Source organism: Phodopus roborovskii, unplaced genomic scaffold (assembly GCF_943737965.1).
Source record: "Phodopus roborovskii unplaced genomic scaffold, PHOROB, whole genome shotgun sequence".
Classification (NCBI taxonomy): Eukaryota; Metazoa; Chordata; class Mammalia; order Rodentia; family Cricetidae; genus Phodopus; species Phodopus roborovskii.
In genome coordinates this window covers 727,033-754,382 of record NW_026126524.1, presented here as the reverse complement: position 1 = coordinate 754,382, position 27,350 = coordinate 727,033, and the positions used below count along the sequence as shown (strand labels likewise).

Sequence of the window (27,350 nt, the reverse complement as noted above, 5' to 3'; positions counted from 1 at the left end):
AGGGTGTTGAACCCTCTGGAACAGACAGTTGTGAGCTGCCATGTGGGTGCTGGGAATTGAATCCAGGTTCTCCAGAAGAGCAGTCAATTCAATGCTCTTAACTGCTGCTAAGCCATCTCTCTAGCCCTGCAAACTTAATTTTTTTTTTTTTTTTTTTTTTTTTTTTTGAGACGGGGTTACTGTGTGTAGCTTTGGAGGCTGTCCTGGAACTCACTCTGTAGATCAGGCTGGCCTCGAACTCAAAGAGATCCACTTGCCTCTGCAAACTTAAATTCTTAAGTGACCTTTTAGGATACCAGATAATGCCTTAAATACCCACCCCACCCCCATTTTTAAAGTTTTGAAGCAGGGTCTCATTCCTTATTATGTAGCTCTGGCTGTCGTGAACTCACTTTGTAGACCAAGCTGACCTTGAACAGACAGAGATCTGCCTCTGCCCACTGAGTGCTGAAGTCTAATGTGTGAGCTACCACAAGGTGATTTAGTTGTTGATCTCCAGTTAATTTAGCATCAGCTGTCATTGGGTGTCCAGCTTGAAGTACTATACTTACATGTATACTATGGAGAATTATTTCCCTTATTTGTTCAAAAAGTGTATATTGAGGACTTTGTGGATTGAATGTAGTCTCTTTTTTTTTCTTTTTTTCTTTTTTTTGAGACAGGGTTTCTCTGTATTGTTTTGGAGCCTGTCCTGGAACTAGCTCTGTAGACCAACCAGGCTGGCCTCAAACTCACAGAGATCTGCCTGACTCTGCCTCCCGAGTGCTGGAACTAAAGGCATGTGCCATCAATGCCCAGCTTGAATGTAGTCTTAGTGTTAAAGATATATGTTAAAGACATGTTCAGTGTCCATGTAGAGTAGAAAATTTGATTTTGACCAATGAGGTGTGATAGTGCCTGTGGACACACAGCACCTCCCAAGCTATAGTTACTAAAACTGATGAACCTTGACCTTAGTCATGATGAAAGTACAACTAAATTCATAATGAAGCATGATATCAAGATAGCCTACTGTAAAACTATCAAGTGTCAGGAAAACAAAGGACATAGCTGAGATTAGAGAAGACAAAAACATGCTGGTCAAATGAAATGTACAAGTACCAGTGTGCACAGAGGCCAGGGCCATAACATCTCCTAGAGCTGGAGTTACAGGTGGTTGTGAGCTACCTGACAGGTGCTGGGAACCAAATTCAGCTCTTTTCCAAGAGCATTCTGTGCTCTCCAGCCCTGATAAAGGATATTTTTCACCTGTTGCTGGAGTTACAAGTGGTTGTGAGCTACCTGACAGGTGTTGGGAACCAAACTCAGCTCTTTTCCAAGAGCATTCTGTGCTCTCCAGCCCTGATAAAGGATATTTTTCACCTGTTGCTGGGTGGTTGTGAGCTACCTAACAGGTGCTGGGTACCAAACTCAGCTCTTTTCCAAGAACATTCTATGCTCTTCAGCCCTAATAAAGGATATTTTTCATCTGCTCTAGTGGTTCTAAAATTTAACCTTTGGTAATGAATGAGTCTCTCATTTTTATTTTTTTATTTTATATTTTATATTGATGTTTTTCCATGGGTATCAGGTCCCTTAGAACTGGAGTTACAGTTGTGAGCTGCCATGTGGGTGCTGGGAATTGAACCTGGGTTCTCTGGAAGAGCAGTTAGTGCTCTTACCTGCTGAGTCATCTTTCTAGTCCTTCCCCTCCTCCTTCCCTCCTCCCTGCTCCCCCTCCTTCAGGGGAACCAGGCTGGCCTCAGACTCACAGAAATCACCTGCTTGTGCTTCCCAAGTGTGCTGGGATTAAAGATGTGCACCACCACCTTTCGGCCTCTTTTTATGTGTATGGGTGTTTTTCCTGCATGTATGTATGTCCACCACATGGGTGCAGTGCCCATGGAGGCCAGAAGAGGGTGGCAGATCCCTTTGGAACTGGAGTTACAGATGGTTGTAAGTTGCCATGTTGATGTTGGGAATCAAAGGCACTGGGAATGGAACCCAGGTCCTCTGGAAGAACTACCAACTGTTTTTAACTACTGAGCCGTCTCCAGCCCATGAATGCATTTCTTCACAGTTAGCAGGTGAGGGCAGGATCAAAAGATCAAGGCAATTCTTAACCATATAGGAGTTCAAAGTTAACCCGGGATACACAAGACCCTGACCCTGTTACAACAATAACAACAACAGCAACAACAAAAAGTAGGCTTGATTTACCAAGGTTTAAACGATACGATTAAAAGTAGGCCTTATATTAGACATATATAGTGCTGGTTAATCTTCATTGTCAATTTGATAGGATTCAGAATCTCCATGGAATACATCTCTGGATGCGCCTATGACTGTTTTCAGAAAGGTTTTACTGAGAGGGAAGACCCTGACCCCATAGGATGGAGTCCTGGATCCAATCAAATGGAGGAAGCAAGCCAAGCATGGGCATTGATCTTCCTGACTGCAGATGCAGGGTGGTAGATGACTCCCACTCCTCCTTCTACCATGTCTCCCCCTTCCATGATTGATTGTACTTTGAAACTTTGAGTCAAAATGAACACTTTCTTATGTTACTTTTTGTCATTTTTTTTTTTTTTTTTTTTTTTTACACAGCAGTGAGGAAAATACTGAATGCATGTATTAATAAAAATTCAAGCCATGAAGGATACAAGAAGGAGGGTTGGGGGGTCAATAGAGTCAGATTTTTTTTTCCATCATAATATTGAGTGCAGTAGTTGAGAAATTATTTACAACAGTAGGAATTTAATGAGTCAGCTGTTATTTATTGCCCAGCCTGACCTAGGACTCCTGTGTTGAAGCTGTCTTCCTATCTTTCCTAGCTAGGATGACAGGTGCCTCCTTACCACCCTACCAGTGAGTTGTGATGACTGAGATATTTTTTGAGTATTGAAAAAGATCTTAGAGAAATTTTATGCACATGCTCTTATTGTGTGACACTTCTATAACCAAAGATTATGTGATCTGGAAAGTTGTCATGATGTGAATGTATAAGATAAGAATAAAGCCTACCTATCTAAGACTGGTGTTGGAATACTGAACTCTAGAAGCAAGCGTTACTTGTGGAAAGGGGAAATTTAAAATTATCTTTGATTTAAAATGAGATGGTAATAGGATATATTAAGAATTCTGGGGCTACAGAGGTGGCTCAGAGGTTAAGACTGTTCTTCCAGAGGTCTTGAGTTCAATTCCCAGCAAGCACATGGTGGCTCACAACCATCTATAATGAGATCTGGTCCCTCTTCTGACCTTCAGGCACACAAGCATACAGAACACTGTATATATAATAAATAAAATATGTAAACAACAACAAAAAAGCAAAGTATGAATTTTTTTGTTTGTTTATTTGAGACAAGGGTTCTATGTGGTTTTGGAGCCTGTCCTGGAGCTATCTCTTGTAGACCAGGCTGGACTCAACTCAAAGAGATCCACCTGCCTCTGCCTCCCAAGTGCTGGGATTAAAGGCCTGTGCCACCACTGCCTGATGCAAGGTGTGCATATTAAGTATACTTTGTTGGTGGTGTTTTGAAAAGAGTCTGATATAGCCCAGGCTGGCTATGAACGCTTTACTCTTCTGTCTTTACCTTCTGAGTGCTGGGATTGCAGGTTAATTCTACTTTATTTTCAGTGACCAATATTTAGGGGGTTAAAAATATATTACCTTTATTTATTCAGATTATAATATAATTACACCATTTCCTCCTCCTTCCTTCCTCTAAACCCTTCCATACACCTCTCCCTGCTCTCTTTCAAATTTGTGGCCTCTCTTTTCATTAATTGTTGTTACATACATGTATACTCACATGTATGTGTGTGTATATATGTATATATACACCTAAATACATAAATATTCTTAGTCTATATAATGTTGTTTGTGTATGTTTTAAGGGATTACCATTGGGTATTGGATAACCACTCAGGGTGCTCTTCTTTGGGTAAGACTATTTTTCTTAGCTTTCCTTAATTGGCCTGTCCGGTTGGGATCTCCTGATGTAATCTTTCTTGTTTTTTTTTTTTTTTTTTTAAAAACAGGGTCTCACTTTGTATTGAAGTCACTGTGCAGATCTGGCTGGCTTTGAACTCAGAGTTCTGCCTGCCTCTACCTCCTGAGTGCTACAACTAAAGGTGTGTGTCACCTTATCTGCTCATGGTTAGGCAGTCATATTGGTGAGACTTTATGGGGTAGCTTTTGACATTCTTTGCAGACACAGTTTCACAGCAAACCCCCTATTCCTCTGGCTCTTAGAATCTTTCTGTCCCCCTCTTCCACAGTGTTCCCTGAGACTTAGGTGCAGGCCTTGTGTTGTAGATGTATCTGTTGGTACCGGACTCTACAACTCTTGATAGATTGTGGTTTTATGTAATGATCTTTATCAGTTAGTTGCAAAGGGAAGTTTCCTTGATGGGGGTGAGGACTACACTTAACTTCAGGCATAAGAAAAAAATATTTAGTATGTAGTTAAGGATTATTCTGGTTTAGTAAATTGGTAGTTGTAAATTTTTCTTCAAGATCCTTGATTTTACTAGCCCTGGGTAGTTGGTTATGTTTCCAGTACCAGATAAGAGTTCCTTCTCTGTTGTGTGGGTTTTAGGTCCGATTAGAGAGTTGTTGGTTACGATCTAGGTATGCATGCCACTACTGCATCCACAAAGTTATTTTGCCATGCCAATTGTTAGCTCTGTTTCATAGGCATCATAGCTGGTAGGGCTCTTGCTTGCTTCCTTTGGCAACTTGTATGGCCCCTTCTGGTACCGTGAAAGTTAGTGCTTAGGGATACTTGGAGGTCACTTCTAGTTTAGGTGTCTGTGGGCCCCGTGTCTGAAGTTCATGGTATCTTCAGTAATAGAAACTTACTTTCTACCACTTGAGTGCATGTTACCAAGGGCAATAGCACTAGCTTGTAACATTTTAGGATTCTCTTGGACAACCCTGACCAACAACTCCAGTGGGCTTCTCATGTGTGGTATTGGGGATTTTGTTAGATGTTTTTTTTTTTTTTTTGCTCCTGGGGGGGGAGCATTGTCAGCACAGATGAAAAACTTTCATTTAAACTCTGGGTATACATGACTTACATGTATATGGATTTTAAAACTATTTGTGGCATATGTGTGGTTGCTACATCGCACATGGAAATCAGAGGACAACATGGGGGTTCTATTGTGTGAGTCTGGGAATTGAACTCAGATCATCAGGCTTGGTGGCAAGCATCTTTACCTGTTGAGCCGTCTCACTGACTCTTTAAATTTTATCTGTTTAGATGTACTTTTTTTTTATTTTAATTGTCTGAATGTTATACCTGCATATATGTTGTTCACAATGTACTGCTTGGTATCCATGGAGGTCAGAAGGAGATACTGGGTCCCCTGGGTCTGGAGTTATAGTTGTTCACTACCATGTGGGTGCTGGGAACCAACTGCCAGAGCAGAAAGAATTCTGGACTGCTAAGCCACCTTTACTTCTCTGTGCAGTTTCTTGTTCTTCCCCCCCCTCCCCCTTCTAGACATGGTTTCTCTAGCTTTGAAGCCTGTCCTGGAACTTCCTCTGTAAACCAGGCTGTTGAATTCAGAGAGATTCACCTGTCTGTGTCTCCGAAGAGCTGGGATTAAAGGCCTGTGCCACCCCTGCCCTGCCTCCTCCATAGAGTTTTAATGACATTTCTGAATGAAAAATCGCCTGCTTCTGAAAACTAGATTGGGATAGGGAGGGGAACTATTGCTTTTCAGTTTATTCCTTTCTTTAAAAAAAAAAAAGGGGGGGGGGGAGGCTGGAGAGTTGGCTCAGTAGTTAAAATCCCTGGCTGCTTTTCCAGAGGACCCTGGTTCTATTCCCAGTTCCCACAATGTTAGCTTCTGTTAAAGGGAAATCTAACACCCTCTTCTGGTCTCCTTGGCCACTGCATGCAAGTCATGCAGGCAAAACTGAAACACATAAAAGAAAAAAAAAGTACTTCTTTTAGGGGCTGGAGAGATGGCTCAGAGGTTAAGAGCACTAGTTGCTCTTGCAGAGGTCTTAAGTTCAATTCCGGCAAGCATATGGTGGCTCACAACCATCTGTAATGAGATTTGTTGTCCTCTTCTGGCCTGGAGTCATACATGTAGGCAGAACCCTGCATGCATAATAAATAAAAACATCTTTTAAAAAGTACTTCTATTTTTGATTGTGTGTCTGTGTGGGTACATGTGAATGGGGCACCCAAAGAGGCCAGAAGGTGTCTGAGCCCCGGAGGTGCGTTACAGGTTATTGTTGAGTCTCCCAATGTAGGTACTGGGAAAGAACTTTGGTTCTCTGGAAAAGCAATGCATATTCTTAACTGATAAAACCATTCCTCTAGCCCCTTTTCCTTTCAAGGCTGACCTTGAACTCACAGAGAATCTTATTTGTCTAGAGTGCTGGGATTAAAGGCATGTGCCATTTCACCTGACAATTTCTTACTATTTAAAACATTTTTTTATATTTTATTATTTATTTACTTTTGGTTTTTCAGGATAGGATTTCTCTGTATTGTTTTGGAGCCTGTCCTGGAACTCACTCTGTAGATCGGCTGGCCTCAAACTCACAGAGATCTGCCTGCCTCTGCCTCCCGAGTGCTGGGATTAAAGCAGTGCTGGTTTTAAAGGCGAGCATCACCACTGCCCAGTTTTCTTTATTTTTTTGAGAGAGGGTTTCTCAGTGTAGCCCTGGCTGTCATGGAACTAGCTTTGTAGACCAGGGTGGCCTCCAACTCAGATTCGATTGAGTGCTGGGATTAAAGGTGTGTGCCAACACTGCCCAGCTAATTAAAATTTTTTGTGTATGGTAATGTTTATTTCTAAAACTAAGAAATAGAATAGAGCTGATTTTTTTTTTCTATTTTTTTTTTTTTTTAAACATGTGTTTTGCCTGTGTCTGTGTCTTTGTATCACATGTGCCTGGTACCTGTGAAGATCAGAAGGGGCTTGGTGTCAGATGCCTTGAGACTAGGGTTGTAAAAAGATAAATCTGTGTGTGGGTATTGAGGAGTTGAGCCCAGCTTCCCTGGAAGAGCAGCCAGTGATCTTAACCACTGAGCTTTCTCTCCAGTCTTAGAGCTAGTCTCAAATCTGTCTGCTTTATGCTTTCTGATCTCTGTAAAACTTTGGTTTCTTTGATGTTAGACATAGTTCAGAGGTTAAGAGCTTCGGCTGCTCTTCCAGAGGTCCTGAGTTCAATTCCCAGCAACCACATGGTGGCTCTCAGCCATCTACAATGGGATCTGGCTCACATTCATAAATTCAATCAGAACGCTGTGTACATAAATGAAAGAAAGAAAACATGCAGGCTCAGATTTTATTTTACTTTGTCTGTATCAAGAGGTAAAAGGTTTGCCCATAGGTTTGGTGCATGGTCAATCCTTAAAATAGACTGTTTCCTTTGCAGCTGGGTCTTGTTTTGCCTCTATTAGCCTTGTGAATTTGACAATATCTGAGTGAAAGAGTCCATCAGAAGTGACTCCCTCATTTGTTACATTATATCCTCCACATCACAGGGAGTAGAAGCAATTCTTGGAAAGATTGTAGCTGCCACAGCAGTCTTGTGCAGTTAACTTAAGCTCTGTGTGGTAGCTCATGCCTGTAATCCCAGCACTGAGAAAGTTTGAGCTACAGTGTGACATCCTGTTTTAAACCATTAAAAATAAAAGCCAAATCAATTGAAAACTAAAACCTCTTGCTCCTGGGGTTGGGGTAAGGGTAGAGTAGGTAGGGTTTTATTTGCTTGCTTTGTTGTTTTGTCCCTTAGCTCTTTCCCATCCCTCCCCCACTCCAACATTTAAGATCATTTTGCTTTATAGGTTGGTGGATCAAGAAGTACTTTATTGCAAGGTGGCAGTGTGAAATAGGATTAGATTTTCCTTCCTTTTTTCCCTTAGCTGCTGAGTGGTTCATCATGGACTAGAGTAGTGGCAAGGGTACTGGAAACGGGATTGTGGTGGAGGTGTCATGGCTGATGGCTGTTACCAGAGAAGAGGAGGGAGATTGAAGCAGCACAATAGAGGGATGAAAGTTCCTACTAGGGAGGTGAGTCCTGTGTTGGGGAAGTAGCATTCATCCCTTAGATTTAACTACTTTTTAATCTATCTTAAATTAAACAGCCAGTTATTGCTAGTGTTTTACTGACTGCTTATTGTTTATCTGTGCATTGAGCTAAGTGTACAGAAGGATATGTATGGTAAGCAAACTTGGACCATTTTCTTCTACTCTTAGAACATAGGCTGTGTAAAGGGTGGAGAGTAAAGACCCATTTTTTGATTGAAGAAAATAATTGAAATGACAGATTTCTTTTTTTTTTCTCTTTTTGGTTCTGTGGTGTGTGTGTGTGTGTGTGTGTGTGAGAGAGAGAGAGAGAGAGAGAGATAGAGACAGAGAAATTATATTGTGCTATATAGGTCCTTAAGTTACATTTTTCATTTTCTGTTAATTCTTTGTGAACTTGATAAATTATATTGATTTTGGTTTTTCAAGACAGGGTTTCTCTGTGTAATCCTGACTATCTTAGAACTTGCTCTGTACTGAGTTTAAGGGTGACCTTAAACCCAGAGCTCCACCTGCTTCTGCCTCCTGAATGTTGGGATTAAAGGTGTGCACCACCATTGTCCAGCTGATAAAATATATTTTGATCATCATCATCCCCAGCTTCTCTCAGACTTCTTCACCCCTAACTACCTATCCCACCCCTAACTACCTATCTCACCCCTAACTATCCCACCCAGTCCCAGTTGTGCTGCCCCTGGGTGTGAGAGCCATGTACTAGAACTTAAGTTGTGTAGCCCCAGAAAGTACTTTAAATGTGTACCCCCCACCCCCACAGGGTTTCTATGTATAGTGCTAGCTGTCCTGGAACTCGCAATGTAGATCTGGCTGGCCTCAAACCCACAGAAATCTGCCTGCCTCTGCCTCCCAAATGCTGAGATTAAAGGTGCACCACCTCTCTGGTCTGATCCACGTATAAATATTATTAAACATGTTTTGACAGACTTCCTGGTTTCTTTCCTTTTTTTTTTTTTAAACTTTATTTACTGTGTGTATGTGTATATGTATGAATGTATGTAGGCATGTGTACATACCATGTGCATGTGGGTCACAGGAACTTTGTAGGGGTTCTCTCCTTCCACCATGTGGATCCTGAGGGTTGAGCACAGATCATCTCACTTGGCCATGGGCGCTCCGTCCTGCTGAGCCATCTTGCTGTGCCCACATTTTTAGTATTTATTGAGTGTGGATGTGCATGCATTTCATGTATGTGGATGTCAGAGCACAACTTGTCAGATCATGAGAGGTAGTTCTTTTCCTTTACCATGTGGGTTTGGTGGGGCAGAACACTTCCCAGGTGAGCTGTTTTATGTTGTTCTCCATGAAACCCCACTTTTGAGATAGGGTCTCACTAGCTGACCTGGAACTCACTATGTAGACTGGGCCTTGAACTTAGAAAGTTGACCTGCCTTTGCCACCTAAGTGCTGGGCTTAAAGTTTTTTTAGAGATGGGCTGTGGACAGGAAGGAAAAAATAAGGTCAAAGGATAAGTGTAACTATTACTAGGGTTGGGTTCTTGTTAACAAACACAGCCCATCAGCAATTTCAGAAGGGAAGAAACACTAGGAAATAAGAAATTACAACATTTGATGTTTTGATCTAAGAATGTGTTTTGTAAGAGAAGTAATACAGTAGAGAGTCACAAAAAAAGGGAGAAGGTATGTTGAAATCAAAGCAAAGCATTTGAAGATATCTGGGAATATTTGCCACTTGGATTGTATACTTTCCATTTCAGAATTGGGATGTTCTGTTGACTTTTCATATTTACTTATGCTATTCAAGTTTGGGATTGCTACACAAGGGATGTAAGATCCCATAACTTTAGATATACAGGCTGGCCTTGAACTTCTCTCTGCCTGTGTAGTTGCAGGTGACCTTGAATTTCTGATCTTCCTATTTACCCAGTACTGGGATTATAGGTGTATACCTACACCTAGTTTTCTTTTACTTTTGTCTTGTGTTGGGAATAGAACTGAAGGCCTTGTTCATGGTAGGCAAGCACTCTACCAACTGAGCTATATCTCCAGCTCTTTGTTTTTGTTGTTGGTTTGAAGATTATCTTTCCATTTCTCAGTGACTCTTTAAAATACTTGTATGTTTTGAGTTTGTTGGATACATTAACATTTTCAGCAATTTAGGGGGAAGGTATCCTTTGTTAATTATTTTTGGACAACTTTTTTGTTTTTCAAGACAGGGTTTCTTTGTGTAGCAGCCCTGACTGATCGGGAACTCACGTTGTAGACCACGTTGGCTTTGAACTCACAGAGATCCATCTGCCTCTGCTGGAATTAAAGGCATGTGTCACCATCCTCCGGTCTTTTTTTGGACAACTTTAAAATGTATTTCTTTCATGCCAACTCTACCCATAAGCATTTCATCCTTCCTTCTATCCACAGTTCCCACCATTCTACTTGTCTATGAAATCGACTGTTCTGTGTATGTCATATAACCAGAACTAAACAGTGCTTGTCTGTTTTATCAGGATTGTTTTACTTAGTGTAATGTCTTCAATATCCCATGCTGTATAGTACGGGCATAATTCTCAGAATTTGTGTTATTTTTAAGCATTGAATATAGCTTTCCTTTGTTCTTAGCTATTGAGACTTTTTCCTACCTTTGCTTTCTTTCTTTCTTTCTTTTCTTTTTTTACTGAACTTTATGCTGTCTTATTGTTTGTATAGTTTTACATGCTCTTGCATATTAGTCAGGAAAATATTTAAATTGGAACATCAAAACCAAACACTACTTTGTCCTTTAAGAATATTGGTGTTGGGGCTGGAGACAAGACTTAGCAGTTAAGAGCTCTGGCTGCTCTTCCAGAGGACTCTGGTTTGAGGCCTAATACCTACAAAGTGGCTAACAACCATTTGAAACACTAGTCCTCGGAGCTCCAACATCCTCTCCTGGTCTCCTGTTGTCACCAGCCGCTCATGTGGTGCACAGACATAAATTCAGGCAAAATACTCACATAAAATATATAAAAATTGCTGGTATGTTATGCAGTTGACAGAATTATTAATATGTAAGTTACAGTAATTTTATAGTTGATCATTTGGGACTACTGCTTAAAAAGTAAAATCTTACACTTTTCACTTGATTATGCTTTCATGAAATCTGAAGTTTTTCTATTTTAATAATAATATTCATTTTGTGTATGCCATTGCATGCATGTGTAAGTAGGGACAACTTGCATGACTATTCTTTTTTTTCCTCCCATGGGAGTCCTGGGGATCAGATTCGGGTGATGTGGCTTGGTGGCCTATGCCTTTATCTGCTGGGATTGTCACTGATTTAGTTATCAGTTTTTAAAAAGAATTCTTTACTGTGACAGGGTTTCTCTGTGCAGTCTTTGCTGTCCTGGAACTCACTCTGTAGACGAGGCTGGCTTCAAACTCAGACATCTGCCTGTCTCTGCCACCTCTAAGTGCTGGGATAAAAGGCCTGTGCCAACATTTCCTGACTTAAAAAACTTTTAAGTCTGTATATTTAGGTTGATATATTTTCTTCTCTTCAACAAGAAAAGCTCTGAGTTCTGTAGTGATTCTTGGTTAGAGGGGTTGCTACTGCCCTCCCTCCCCATGAATGTGAACATAGTCATCTACCTGTGGCCTAGCTAAGAAGTTAAAGCTTAAATCTCCAAAAAATTTTAAAGGCAGGGTTCCAACTGTGTAGCTCCAGTTGGCCTGAAACTTGTCCTTGTGTTCAGCCTCCCAAATGTTGATGTTGCAGGCATGTGCCACCATACCCAGTTGTTTTCAGCTGTTGTTTTTGAGATAGTCACTGTAATATGTTTTTGTGAAATGACTGCTAAATCCTGGCTTCACTTAAGGTATTATGAATTATTTAGAATGCATTTGTTGTTTGAGTTACTTGTTTTTTCTCACAAAGGTTTTATACCAAAAGTTTTGGTTAACATTTGAACCATATCATTGTTATACACTCTTACAAGTCTTTTATTTGGTCCTTTATTTCCTGAATAGAGACTCTACAGGAGCAGGTAACTCACTGGTCCACAAGCGGTCTCCTTTACGTCGAAACCAAAAGACCCCAGCATCCTTGAACAAGCTGTCTTTACAGGATGGACATAAAACCAAAAAGCCAACATGTAAATTCGAAGAGGGTCAGGATGTCCTAGCTAGATGGTCAGATGGCTTGTTTTATCTTGGAACTATCAAAAAGGCAAGTTACCATAATAGATCTCTGCTTTATTTGCAATGAAATTTTTAATAATTTAAAATTTAATCTTGTGCTTACAGTTTAAGAGATTTCTGGGTTCTTTCTCTGTATTGCAGATAAACATACTGAAACAGAGCTGCTTTGTCATATTTGAGGACAGTTCTAAATCCTGGGTTCTCTGGAAGGACATCCAAACAGGCAGGTGTTACTCTTTCTCTTGAACATGATATACGTACTGAAATTTAGCTTCAACATGGCATTTTCTGGTGCTAAAGAAATTGAATACGCTGTCTTTCTGTGACCCAGTAACATGTATGAGGAGAGGTTTAAACATTTATTCAATATACAGGATGATTCTTTTTTTTTTTTGAGACAAATGTTTGTAGCTTTGGAACCTGTCCTGGAACTTACTCTGTAGGACAGGCTGGCCTTGAACTCACAGAGATCTGCCTGCCTCTGTCTCCCCAGTGCTGGGACTAAAGGTGTGTGCCTCCAATGCCCAGCTGAAGCAAATATTTGATAGGTATTTTTAAGATTTATTATTTGTGTGTGTGTGTGCGCGCACATGGGGTTATGTGTGAAGAATGTCATGCACCTTATCCTCTATCACTTTCTACCTAGTCATTTGAGGCAGCGTGTCTCCCTGAACCTGAGGCCTCACTGATGCTAAAAGCCAGCAAGCCCCAATAATTCTCCTGTGTCTGCACATACCACCCCCCTCGGCTGGGTCTACAAGTATCTGTGGGGTGCCTATAATTCCTGGGATCTGAACTCATACTTGTAGTTGAGGAGCAAGTGTTCTTAACCACAGAACCATCTCTCCTGCCCAACATTTTGGTATTACTAAGATGAAAAAGCTAAGAATTTGTAGATGGCTTAATTTGTAGTAAGAAAGATTATGGGCAATTAAGCTAGATCAGGAATCTTGTATACATTTGATAATAAATAGTATACTTGGATTTTACAAGCAAAGATAATTCCCACATTCTTTAGGCTTGTTTCTTGAGATGAGTACGTACAGTTGATTGGATTAATAACTCCTTTTCTGCAGATTTGCCTCCTTCCTCACCAGTTCTCATGAATATAGTGGGAGTCATCTTAGGCACCTACTCCTGGCTCGGACTGTGCATATGTCATGAGAAGGCTCAGAATGACTATTCTCTAACTATAGCCATAAGCCTACTAGGTGTAGTAGGAAATGAAAACTGGCAAGGGACAAAAAGGCCTAAATAGATGAACAGTCAATAATACAAACAGGCAAAATAATAATTGGTACCTTCTATGTTACCTATCTGTAATAGATAAAGTAGATAGAGTTAATAAGCAAAAATAAGAAATTTGTTTTTTTTTCCCCACTAGATGGAATAGTATGCAGCTACTAGAAGTTATAATTTTGAAAACTGGCTGTGTGAAATATCACCATGTGTTGGTGAGAAGAAATATTGCATGATGGAGACAGTATAGCTTCTGGCACATCTGAATTTGAAGCCTAGCATTAGTACTTTCTAACTGAGGGTACTTGACTACTTCTCTTGACTAGTATATTAACATAGTTGTTGTAATGGCTGCTGTGACTCAGATCTGTAATCCTAGCACTTGGAAGACTGAGGCTGAAATAATGTAACAAGAGTTCAAGGCAAACCTGGGTTACATAGTGAGTTTCTAGGCCAGTTTGAGATACATAGTAGTACCTTGTCTCAAGAAAACCACCAAAGTTAAGTTGTCCGCCCTCACCCCTCTTATTTTTGAGACATGGTTTCTCTGTGTAGCCTTGGTTGTCTGGGAACTTTCTCTGTAGACCAGGTTGACCTTGAACTTACAGAGATCTATCTGCTTTGGTCTTGAGTGGTGGGATAAAAGGTGTGTGTATGCCACAACAGGTGGCCTTGAAGTGTCCTGCTCATTCTCCCGGACAGAGTAGCTGTCCTGGAACTCATCCCCGAACAGCCTGGCCTCAAACTTTGAGATCAGGCTGCCTCTGTCTTCCAAGTGCTGAGATTTAAGGCATGTGCTACCACTACCACTGCCCAGACAAGTTTGTTTTTTTTTTTTTTGTTTGTTTTGTTTTTTGGGGGTGGGTGGGAGGGAGACGGGTTTTCTCTGTATATTCTTGGCTGTCCTACAACTCACTCTGCAGACTAGATTGGCCTAAGTACTGGGATTAAAAATGTACACCACCACTGCTCAGAGGCAAGCAATCTCTTGAGTTTGAGGCCAGCTTGGTCTATAGAGCAAGTTCCAAGATAGTCACAGAGAAACCATGTTTCCAAAAACCAAAAAGTTAAGGAAACAGTAATTTCTTACTTAGGTGACACATAACTAATTGGCACTTGTCATTTTTGTTGCAGTAGAATTCTCTTCAGGTATATTATTAAACACTATTTAGATTTTAGCCATGAAATACTTGCTATTCGGTAGTTGTAGTGTTAGTAAATCTCTCCTGTTATCCTAGTTTGGGTTTTATGGCTGTGAAGAGGCACCATGACCATGGCAACTATTATAAAAGAAAGCATTTAATTGGGACTGGCTACAGTTCTGAGGTTTATTGTCATGGTTGTAAGCCAGTATGGCTACACTTAGTCATAAAATTTCTGTTTTACATGGGAAAGCCTGTGTGGCTACACTGATTCATAAAAGTTTGTTTAACATTGTCTTATTTCAGGAGCCACTGGGAGTGGGGAGATGGTCTGTACAATATGTCAAGAAGAGTATTCAGAATCTCCCAATGAAATGGTTATATGCGATAAGTGTGGTCAAGGTAATGTTTATTCATTCTTCTTAGTTTTATTATATAAGTTTTATTAAATACCAAATGAGCCCATTGAAGGCTAGTTACTAAATACTTGTTTTGCTAATTTGAAACTTTATTGAATGATCTATTTATCATTTATAATGTAGGGAACAGCAAAACTGAAAATGCCTTCTTGAAATTATGTTCTGCAGTATTTGTTAATAAAATAGAATTTGCTTTATGCTTTTTTTGATATTAAGGGTACCATCAGTTGTGTCACACACCTCATATTGATTCGAGTGTGATTGATTCAGATGAGAAATGGCTCTGTCGACAGTGTGTTTTTGCAACAACAACAAAGGTATCTTTTAAAAGTGTTTTTGGGCTAAAGCCCTAAATGGAATTTGTAAGGCATTATCATTAAAGTGACTATGCACATTGAAAATTTATTCTGAATGAAATTAGCAGCTAATGCTAGTTAGAAAGAATTATTCTACTAATGTTCCTTAAATGGCTTCCAGTTATTATTGTACTGATAGTGGTATGGGGATTGGAACAATAAATTGAAAGAAGACAAAACAAAGTATATTGTTAATAACATCAGACAATATGATACAGAAATTCAGAATGAAAATCATTTCAGAAGTGTCAGGCTTTTTTAGATTATAGAATTATAATTAGAAAAATTGGTTAAAACAATTTGACTTTTCACTTTTTCAAATATTTTCCCTCTAACGTATAGAGGGGTGGTGCGCTTAAGAAAGGACCAAATGCCAAAGCATTGCAAGTCATGAAGCAGACGTTACCCTATAGTGTGGCGGACCTCGAATGGGATGCAGGTCATAAAACCAATGTCCAGCAGTGTTACTGCTATTGTGGAGGCCCTGGAGAGTAAGTAAACACAGTTATCTAATGTTCTTCAAGATGGTTCTTGGTAGCGTACATTATCTCTTCCCTTTTTAAAAAAAAAACCTGTTGTGAATATTCTTTTTCTTGTTTGAGATTCGGTCTCACTGTATATACTTCAAAATTGGCCTCAAATTCTTAAGGCCTTTCCAAGAACACTGGGATTACACGTGTTTACTACCGTGCTTGGCTTGTGATATTACTGATTTTGATGTGAGAATGATAGTGAGGCATTGAGGATTTAGCTCAGTGATAGAGTGCTTGCTAAGGTCCTGGGTGGGGTGGGGTGGGGTGGAGAATGAAAATGACTTGCAGATGTATGAAAGAAGCACTTAAAAACTCCTAGGAGCCGGTGGTGGTGGTATACCCCTTTAGTCCCTGTACTTAGGAGGCAGAGGCAGGAAGATCTCTGAGTTCTAGACCAGCCTGGTGTACAAAGGGTGTTGTTCTAGGCCAGGCTATTCTTCCAGAGGTTCTGAGTTCATTTCCCAGCAACCATCTGTAATGAAATCGGTGCTGCTTTCTGATGTGCAGGCATAACACAATAAAGAAATAAAATTAAAAATATTACTATATACTTAATATTGTTTGAGTAATTAACAGACAGATTTTAGTTAAGTGAGTCCAGATGTGGCAGAGGCTGATTAGAGTGTATATTACTAGTGTTTCATAAATATTAGTTCCTGTGTGTATGTATGTATACATAAAAATTTCAGAAAAAACTACCAAATAATTTTCCCTTCCTTACTAACCCCAACCCACCCACTTCCCCTCCCTCCCCCTCCCTCCTTTCCTCCCTCACTCCTTTTCCCTCCCTCCCTCTTTCCCTCCTTTTCCTTCCCTTCCTCTGTCCCTCCCTTCCTCCTTCCTTCCTTTTTGGAATTTTGAGACAAGGTTTCTCTGTGTGGCTTTGGAACCTGGCCTTGACTCACAGTGATCCGCCTGCCTCTGCCTCCCAAGTACTGGGATTAAAGGTGTGTGCCACCACCACCCAGCCTAATTTTTCTAAGTATTTTACTAAAGAAATATACTATCCAGGTACTAGAGAGCCATACTGGATGTTTTATGTTTATTTTTTCTTTGAATTTATTTTAAAATGTTCTAAATTACATATTTCTGGGTTTGTTTTATGTGGATAATGTACACATGAGTGCAGGGCATTGGATCCCATAGAGGACTTGAATTGGGTTCTTCTCAGCAATCACATTGGGTGACTCATAACCAACCCCTTTAACTATTTCCAAGGAATCCAATAATACCCTTTTTGTGTTTGTGGGCACCTGTACTCAACATGCATATACCCACATATGGGCACATAAATTAAAAAAAATATATATGGACTAGAGAGGCAATGGTGGCACATGACTTTAATCTCAGTGCTTGGTAGGCAGAGTCTGCAGCAGATTTCTGTGAGTTCAAGACCAGCTTTGTCTACAGAGCTAGTTCTAAAACTCCAGGGCTACATAGAGAAACTGTCCTGAAAAACTAATAAATAAGGTCTACAGAGATGACTTGCTGATGAACGGAATTTACTGTTCTTGCAGAGGACCTGGGTTCATTCCTAGTACCTACTGGCAGCCCACAACTATTTGTAACTCCAGTTCTGGGGGAAATCTGGTTCCCTTATCTGGCCTCTGAAAAGCACTGCTTGCTTTTACTTAAAAGTTAAGTAAGAGCCAAGCCTGGTGTCACATGTCTATAGTTGTAGTTATTCAGGAGGCTGAAGAAGGGTGATTGTTTTAGCATAGGACAGTAGTTCTCAATGCTGTGGCCCTTTAATACAGTTTCTTATATTATGGTGACTCCCAACCATAAAATTATTTTTATTACCACTTCATAACTAATTTTGGTATTGTTACGAATTGTAATGTAAATGTCTATCTTTTCCGATGACCTTTGGCAATCCCTGTGAAAGGGTTGCTTAACCACTCCAAGGGGCCATAACCCCCAGGTTGAGAGCCCTTGGGCCTAGACGTTTGAAACTCAGCTTTGCAGCAGTAAGAACCCAATTTTTTTTTAAGTCATTTAAACAGATGGGTGTGGTTGTGATCAGGAGTTCAAGGCCAACAACTTCAAAATGGTACTCAAAAAAATGGGAAGAGGGCTGAGGCTGTGGCTGAGCTGGAAGAGTACCTGTCTAGCAGGCTTGGAGTCCTGCATTTGATTCCTAGTGAAGTAACACATCCTGGTACTAGGGAGGTAGGAGGGATCCAGTTTTGAGGTCATCTTCAATTTTGAGACTACTCTGGGATGATATGTGAGGCTTAGTCTCAAAAAAATAAAACCCAAAGAAAATCAACTGTCAAGATAAAAAAGTACTATCTTGGTGTTTTAGCTCATTGGTAGAGTGTGTAACCTGCTTAGTTCTCATTACAAAACACAACCCCCCCCCCAAGTCTTGTGATTTGAGCGAGATCATTATTGACTTGAATATTAGTTTTGCTTGGAGTACATATAAATTCCTATATAGAAGAGGAAGGATGAAATATTACAAACCTTTTTGTACTAAGTATAACTGAAATGTAATGCTTTTTGTCAGAGCTGTATTGGTTATTATACAATAAAGTATTTTTTTTTTTTCTTTTCAAAAGAACCATTGCCTCATCATAAGTAGTAGTTTTAGCTTAACAGTGGTGGTACACACCTGTCATCTGAGCACTACAGAGACTGGAAGGTCAGGAGGATTGTGAGTTGCAGGCTAATCTTGAACTGTATAGTGGTATTTTGTTTAAAGTATTAATTTAAATTTTTTTTTTCTTTTGGTAGCTGGTATTTAAAGATGCTGCAGTGTTGCAAATGTAAACAGTGGTTTCATGAGGCTTGTGTGCAATGCCTTCAAAAGCCAATGCTGTTTGGAGATAGGTAAGAAGAACATTTGAATTTCAGTGATTGGTTTGTCATGTCTGCTTTGTAATTGTAGTTATTTTCCAGTTTCAGATTTTCAAAAATAGTTTTGAAAAGTGATATGTAAAGGGATCAACTCAGAGGGAAAATTCTGAATACTAGACATGCCTTGTATATATCTTGTATACACTATATATGCTTTGTATATACTATATATACTTTCTATTATTTTCTATGCTTTTGAAAATTCCAGAAAACTTACACATTGTCTTGGTGATTTCATTAGTTTCTATCACTCTACATTGAAGGAAGATATTTATACTCTATCATTGATATCTTCTTTCAAGAATTGCAGAGTTATCTTATGATTAAGATTTGGGAAACACTATGGGCCTTCTTAAAAACAATTTGTAAAGTTTAAAAACTTGTAAAACCAGATACAGTGAGCTTTATATGTCATGATATTAGAGTAGGACAATGAGCTCCAGGAAGAAAAATTAAGATAGATCAGTAAAGCTAGCTTACAGATCTCTTGGCTTAAATCTTGGTTTAAATTTTGAAGAATTACTGTCTTTTTGACCTGTCTGCTTTTGAGTTTATTTTGTAGGTAATTTTGAACATTGAGATAATGTTATAGAAGTAGCCATCAAATGATATAGAAGTAGCACACAAAAACGATTAGTGCGAATATGGGTGAACCTGTTTCACCTTCAGAATTCTCTAATGGTTAAAGAAACTGTCCCTTACTCCCAGATGGAAGTTTTAACCATTATTGTTGTGTCATAATTGAAGTTACTTTCTGATTTGTGTGTCAGTCTGAAGTCTTACATCATTTATTGAATGTTGTCTGTAATAGTTAAGTAGTTTATATTTACCTTTGAATACTTAATATATAAAACTTTGGTTTCTTCTTTTCCTCCCCCCCCCCCTAGGTTTTATACATTTATTTGCTCTGTCTGCAGTTCTGGACCAGAATACCTCAAACGCCTACCATTACAATGGTAAGCATAACTTTTCTGTTTTTTTAAGAAGTGCCATATCATATAGTCATATGAAAAGTAAATAAAATTTTGTTCTCCATGACTGGCTTTATTTCTTTTAGTATTCCCCAAGGATTTTGCTGTCTTCACCAGGATTATCCATTTTATTGTTGTGTTAATAAGATTGTTCATTATGCAAGGGTATAGTTGCTTTCAGTTGTCTTTCATACTTCAGGTTCGTTGTTTGTCCATCTTTTTATGCCTTCAGAGTATCACAAGAGAAGCAGATAAAACAACAATTTCTGCTTTGATGTAGTAATTTTTTATGGTATGTGTGGGTAATTTTGTAACTCTAATAAAATGTGTATACTAAGATTTTACAGATTTTTATTATGCTTTACATATTTAAGAACGGATGATGCCTTAACTTATGCAGACAGCATACGTCCCAGTAGTGTATAGTATGCTTTGTAGTGAAATACAGTGATCTTAATTATCAGTCATTTTCTCCTGTAGCCAGGTCTTTTTTATTTTTTTCTTTTCTTTTTTGTCTCCCTGAGATCTGATTTCTCTGGGTAGTCCTGGCTGTCCTGGAACTTGCTCTGTAGATCACACTAGCCTTGAACTCAGAGATCTGCCTGCCAAGTGCTGGGATTAAAGGTGTGCGCTACCATTGCCTAGTGCCAGATTAAAAAAAGAAATACATTTAGGAAGTAATTTGGGTATGTTTTAGTTTATAATTACATATTAGTTAAGCAAGTGTTTTCTAGTTTCTGCAAATGTAACAGTTTATTGTATTGACTACTTAGGTTATTGACTGCCTTTCCACTTTGGTTTTATTACACTAGTTTTAAATACTGACTTTATTAAAAACTGATTTCTTAACAATAATCAAAAACACTGTTTTCGTATATTTTGATTATTTTTGGATTTCAGGGTAGATATAGCACACCTATGCCTTTACAACCTAAGTGTTATTCACAAGAAGAAATACTTTGACTCTGAACTTGAGCTTATGACATACATTAATGAAAACTGGGATAGATTGCATCCTGGAGAGGTAGGTGGTCTTAGAGCTGCTTGATATCTTTTTCTTTTCTTTTTGTTAAAAATAAAACACATGAACAAAGTCAGATAACTAAAGTTTAAACATTTTTTTTTTTTTTTGAGTTTCTTGAAATAACTTTGGTAATGATGTCACAATTAGCCCTCTTAGTCTTTTGTTCCTTGTCTTGGGAAACTTATACATGGTAGAAGTAAATTAATTTAATTCTTCCATATTTTGAAGTCAGAATCATGGTAAAGATAGAACTGTTAGAAAAATTCTTTATATTAGATGTCTTGTATGATTTCTCTTCCTTTTCCAGTTTTCTATAGAATATTTTAGAGATGTAACCAGTATTATTCTTTCTCTATTACATATCTCTGATGTCTGAGCATGCTGGTATCCTGTCAGTAGTAGCATCATCTATGTGTCCTTTGCAAAGGTTTTATAAAACCTGTGCTGGTTTTATAAAGAACTCTTGAAAAAGGAATGTAGAACTGGGTGTAATCTTAGCTGAGGGGGACTGAATCTAGAGGATTGCTACAAAGTGAGATCTGTCTGAAAAACAACAAGGGGTTGTGCAGTGGTGGTGCACATCTCTAATTCCAGCACCTGGGAGGCAGAGGCAGGAGGATTCCTGTAAGATTGAGGCCAGCCTGGTCTATAGAGTGTGTTCTGGGACAGCTAGGGCTACACAGAGAAACCCTGTCTCGAAAAACAAACAAAACAAAAATAATATAAAGTAGAAATTAAATTTATTGATTTCCTTATTTTTACCTTTTATTTAGAATTATTGAAATACAGATTATTGGGCCAATGAGATTACTTAGTGAATAAGGAGCTTTCCATGAAATCCCAATGATGTTTTGATCCCTGTAAACCACATGAATGTGGAGGGAGAGAACAGATACAATTATTTATGACTTCTACATGCACACCATGTACACACATGCAGACATAATTATAATAAATAAAAATTTTTAAATATGGATTATTAACTATTAGGTGAAATTTTTTTTTATTATATACAGGATTGTATGCATTGTATACATGTAATCTTGTAAAATCGCATCAGCTGTTTGGAAATTTAGGAAGAATTTGTGTGTGTAGCTTTAAGAGAGATCATAGTAAATAGTAACCAAAGATACGGCAGTGCGTTACAGTCTTACAGAGCATCAGGGACAGCACAGTGCATATATTTAGTTGGTTCATCAGCTGCATAAAATAAAACCTATTTATTGCAAGACTGGGTCTCCCTATGAAGTCCTGGCTGGTCCCGAGTGCTGGGATTAATGGTCTCCCACCATGCCTATTTGAAAACTTTTTATAACTTTGTTAGAAGATAATGTTAGCTTTTTAAACTTTTCATTTCTTTCAGATGTAGCCTCACTGTATAACCCTAGCTTGTCTGGAACTTGGTGTGCAGACCAGGTTGGCCTGAAGATTAGACAGTGATTTCTTGCCTCTGCCTTCCAAGGGCTTGCTTACAGGTCGCCCCTGCTTGATAATGGATAGTTTTATGTTTTCTTGTGTGGGTTTTTTTTTTTTTTTTTCCATATCTCTGTGACTATTATGTGTAGCTAGTATAGTTTAAATTTGCCCTATTTTGAAATAATGAAAACACTTAATGCAATATTAAATTGACACAACAGTAAAAGTTTTAATGTTTTTAGTTGGAGTGTTGCTATTATATTAGATTACTTTGGGGGAGTTTAACATAAGATACTAACATATTCTGAACTCTGCCTGATAGCAGTTGTTTTTTTTTTTTTTTTTTTTCTACTGTGGTTTTAAGTCTTTGATGTTTAAATAGCTCATATTCTGTTAATTGTAGTCTTAAAGCCTTAAACTACCAAGAGTGACAGCAGGATATACATAGTTCTGCCTCACTTTTGAGTAGAGAGAAAGGTGGAGGGAATTCAGTAGATACTGTGGAAGAAAAATGGAGATCATAGATGTATTATATATTATATTGGTGGCAAAATGTAAAGTTGTTAAAGAGTATCTTTTATTAAAGGAAGAGTTATATTTTAAATAGTAGCATTTACATTTGTATAGAAATAATAGAAACCTGCTGAGCACAGGTGGCACAGGCCATCCAAGCACTTGGAAAGCAGGGGCAGGCAGATCTCTGAGTTTGAGGTCATCCCGGTCTACAGTGTAAGTTCCAGGATAGGTTCCAAAGCCACAGAGAAACCCTGTTACCCCCACTCCCCATCCCCCCCCAAAATGATTTCATATTTGGATGATAAGAGCAGGAAGCCACAAGTAGATGGAATTAGCCAGATGGTTTATATGAAGTAATTACATGGTGAGACTATTAGAAACTTGGACCTGATCTCCAAGTTATATATGAAAGCTGCTTTCAGATATTTACAGAGCTGTCTTGTAAAATGGGACATAAGACTTTGAGAGATCTTTTGCTTAACTACAATGCTTAAGAAATGGGGTTCAGTAAGTGATTTAGCTTTTACCATAGTAATACTGAGTGGATAGTTGGATCTCTTGTAAAGAGACTGTAGTCTTGATGAAAGGTTGAATTAAATCTGGGGCTTACTTACTTTCTTGAACTTCAAAGTCTGCTTATTTCCATTCTTCCTTAAATAGAAATTCTGTGTATGAGAGTGTACTTCATCAGGTTGATCATGTGTTTCTTTTCTTTTTTATTTTGAAACAAGGTCTCTATGTAGACCAAGCTGGTCTCAGATTCACAGACATCCACCAGCCTTTACCTCCTGATTGCTGGGATTAATTATATGTACCACCAAACCCCGTGAACATGTGTTTTTGATATGTGAGGCCCTATGTTCAATCAAAATTTTCCCCCAGACCGTTGTGTCACAGATTGGGAGGACAGCCTGACGTGGGAGAGCATGTAATTTACCTAGGACAACCAGCATTGACACCAAAAGTGTTGAAAGAATAATCACTTGAATTCAAGATCTGGTGATTTGTCTAGCCAGAAGAATTTCACATTGGTATGGCCTGTGGAATGTGAGGTGATCAAGGTTAGGATGTTCACACAGGATTTATCTTGTGAATATGATTGGGTTATTCACCCAAACATTCCTTATAAAATCATACTAATATTAAAGTTAAACAGACATTTCACCAAGTGGGGGCCTGTCAGGCAGGCAGAAAAATGCTGTGCAGAGTTTCACTGGGGAATCTCCTCTTGTGAGGAGGAATTTTTCTGGCTTGAACCTCATCCACTGTGAAGTCTTTCAGGTGGGGCAGGCTGGGAGGATGGTTCTGTGGAGGTCCAAATGGTCCTTGAGAGCATTACCCAGCACCTATTGCTGACAGGTGGGCATGTGTGAGCTCAACAGTGCAGGAAGTTCAGTGAGCCCTCTTGCCAAAGGGTGTCAGTGCAGAGGCTTTAGAAACCTCATCTCAGGAGCACGTAGAGCAATCCTAGTGTTCATTTTTTTAAGTGTCCTGTCTTTTCTCTGTCCCCTCCCCCCTGCATTTCTCCATGAAACAGTTCTAGCTGGACCAGGGTGGCCTTGAACTCAGAGGTCACGTGCTTCTGCCTCCCATGTTTTTATTGTTCATTGGACTTTAGCTTTGTGCTGTCAGTGATCAACAGAGCTTGACCTGGTTCACTAACATATCAGTGCCACCTTAAGGTTAGCCTGCTAGTATATCAAGGCATGTCTTGGGCTTGACTCCCTTTTGAATTGTATTGTAGCTAATTCATTAATATATCAGCAATTAAGGGTGGGGTGGCTAGCTCTAATCTGAGCTGCCTAATTGCATTGCATTATTCAGAGTCACACAGAATGATTTTTCTTTTGTTCCTAACAACTTTTATGTTAACTCATCTATAAGACAGAGTTGGAATAATGACTTGTCAGTCTCTTCTAGCTCCAACATTCTTTTTGGCAGATTAGTTTCTCTTTTACTTGATGTGTCCTTGGGCTTGGGAACTTCAACTGGTAAAGAACATATTATTGTAAAGCCAACCATGGTACTTTAAATGTTTGTGGGTTTAATTTAAATTGGCACACACACACACTCTGTCTTGTACTCACACTTACACACACACACACACACACTTTATTAATGGGGTCACTTTTAAATTTTGAAGAGAGGTACAAAGATGGGGAAGGTGTACTAAAACAAAACAGAACATTGAATATATAGATTCTTAAAAAGTAATTTGTGAAGTTGGAAAAGTGCTGAGCTATTTGGGAGCAACTAAAGTGTACAGTTGTGAAAACAAACCATTTCACAATAATTTTATTGTTATTGTAGAGTTTATTTATGTATAAGATTGTGTATAACATTAGCGCTATCATTTTCCTAGGTCATAGAGTTTATAAGAAATTGAATATGACTACTAATATATCAATTTGGTAGTGTTTAAAATGTTCAGATGCTCCACAAATACATTTCATTTAATAAACTAATAAAATTAGTATAAAATTTAAACTTTCCCATTGTAACTTAGAAAGTAAGTCTGAAGAGGTTAAATGGTACTAGGTAGGTCACATGGTGTCAGTGAGGACCCAGAACAGACTTAGGTCTTAACATGTCAGTACACTTTCCTTTACATCCTAGAGCTCTGTCTAGCACCTGTATATTATTAATGAATGAAATTATAATACATTAAATTGTTTCTTGATACTTCACAGCTGGCAGACACACCCAAATCTGAAAGATATGAGCATGTTCTGGAGGCATTAAATGATTACAAGACCATGTAAGTGGGTTTATTTTACAATCCCTATAAGGGAGATAGTGAGTATGAAGAGTAAGGGCATTACAAATTTTGGGATTGGTGTAAAGAAAAGCACATACTACTCTAACTTTTAATGTCCTATCCCTTTTGGTCAAAGTAAAGTAGGGATTCTAGGAGACTGGGAAGGAAAGAAAAATACTTCTGAGAAGGGGTGGGTGGGAGGCATATCAATATCCTGCAGCAGGTGGATTTAGTCTATTCTCCTGAAGAATCATTTTCAGTAGTAATTTACTCAGTAAAGCAAAATAGTGGTGATAAAGTGAAATCCTGTTAGCTGATGAGAATATTTAAAAAAAAAAAAAAAATGGAGTATCTCTTTGAGATTGGTTATTACCTCTAGTCAGTCAGTTAGGAGTACACTACTGTACTGATATGAATGATGATTCACTGGTAAGATTTTATGTTTTTGTATAGACTAACCTCCCTCCTTTAAAACCTGCATGTCTGCATTTCTTGAAAATATTTCCAGATCGCCAAATAAATTCTCATAAATGCATGTATGTAACTCGCAGACAGACTATTATATTGTATTATAAAGTTTTTGGTTTGCCAAGTTGCTGTTTTGAACTTGATAATATTTTATTAGATAATTTTTAGTTACCTGTAACTAGATCTTCAAATTAACTTGAAAAAGTATAAGGTAATTTAGTAGTTAATTCTACTGATAAAGTACTGTTTGAATAAATTCTTAATTCTACCTCAAAGTATGAGAAATGACATCTGTTACTGTTGTTGGTAGAAATAAGATCTGTACATAGTTCAAAGTGCGTGAAAGTGGGAGACCATTTCCTACCACAGACTGGTAGAGTTAAGGTGTATGGAAATGTGTGGTTTCAACTCCATGCCTGGCCCTCCATATACTCATTTTATTTCCTGGAACTTTAGAGATAGATAGCCTCTTTTATTATTTCTGGTAATCTTCTGTAGTATAGTGGTTATCATGCTCACCTAACATACTCCGAAATAGAATTTATTGGACTAAATACTCCTTGCTTTATGAAGTGTAATGTCAAGTACTGGGGAGGCTGAGGCAGGAGAATCATGAATTTAAGGCCAGTTCACCTTCATAGTGAGACTCTGTCTTATAACAGTAGTAACCACAAAAACCTTAATTCAAGGAATCCTCCCAGTTTGGTTGCCCTTGTACTAGGACTGTAGGTGTCTTCATCACACCTAATCCAGAAGCCATGTTTGGAAGAAGGTGAACATGGAATTTTTCTCTATTCTTGTCCTAACCCTTTCACCCATGGCAGCCTGTAGCCTCTATATAAGAACTACACACAGTCTGCTGGAGTAGATAAGAATCCAGAAAATTATGGGGAAAATAATTTTGTGGTATGGGTAGATTTTCTTTTAAAAAGGCCTATATCTGAAAATTGTAAGTTAGTGTCTTCCAAGTATATGTGCAACTTTTAAAATTTTAGTTAATTCTTTTAAAAATTTAGGTTTATGTCTGGGAAAGAAATAAAGAAGAAGAAGCATTTATTTGGGTTGCGAATTCGTGTTCCTCCTGTGCCACCAAATGTGGCTTTCAAAGCAGAGAAAGAACCTGAAGGGACGTCCCACGAATTTAAAATTAAAGGCAGAAAGGCATCCAAACCTGTATCTGACTCAAGGTAAAAGTTGGTCTGTGCTGTAACCTTTCTTTTAGCTTATTTGTAATTGAATATGTGTGTTGTGTGGTCCCATTGGAATATGTGGAAGTGTCACAGTGACCTGGGTAATTTCTGACTCCAAACCTGTCTGATTTCCTTCTTACACAGGGTAAGAAAACACGATGCCGATGCTAGCTGTTTATTTTAGGCCTTTGGCCTTCAAGGAATAGATAGTTGATTTAAAAAAAAAAAAAAACTTAAAATATTTATATTTTCACTCTTTGTTGATTTG

At 38.6% G+C, this 27,350-nt stretch overlaps 1 protein-coding gene across 2 annotated transcripts in view; it reads left to right on the top strand.

Annotated features, from left to right (window-relative positions):
* Positions 1-27,350, top strand: part of Mtf2 (metal response element binding transcription factor 2) — a 52,283-nt gene that overhangs the window by 1,492 nt on the left and 23,441 nt on the right. For both annotated transcript variants that reach the window (XM_051198015.1, XM_051198014.1), the window contains exons 2-11: positions 12,018-12,216; positions 12,330-12,411; positions 14,876-14,971; positions 15,205-15,305; positions 15,687-15,835; positions 18,617-18,712; positions 19,627-19,695; positions 20,611-20,734; positions 25,357-25,424; positions 26,909-27,079. In XM_051198015.1, coding sequence (XP_051053972.1) covers positions 12,018-12,216; positions 12,330-12,411; positions 14,876-14,971; positions 15,205-15,305; positions 15,687-15,835; positions 18,617-18,712; positions 19,627-19,695; positions 20,611-20,734; positions 25,357-25,424; positions 26,909-27,079 — 1,155 coding nt within the window. The remainder of the gene's footprint in view (positions 1-12,017; positions 12,217-12,329; positions 12,412-14,875; positions 14,972-15,204; positions 15,306-15,686; positions 15,836-18,616; positions 18,713-19,626; positions 19,696-20,610; positions 20,735-25,356; positions 25,425-26,908; positions 27,080-27,350) is intronic.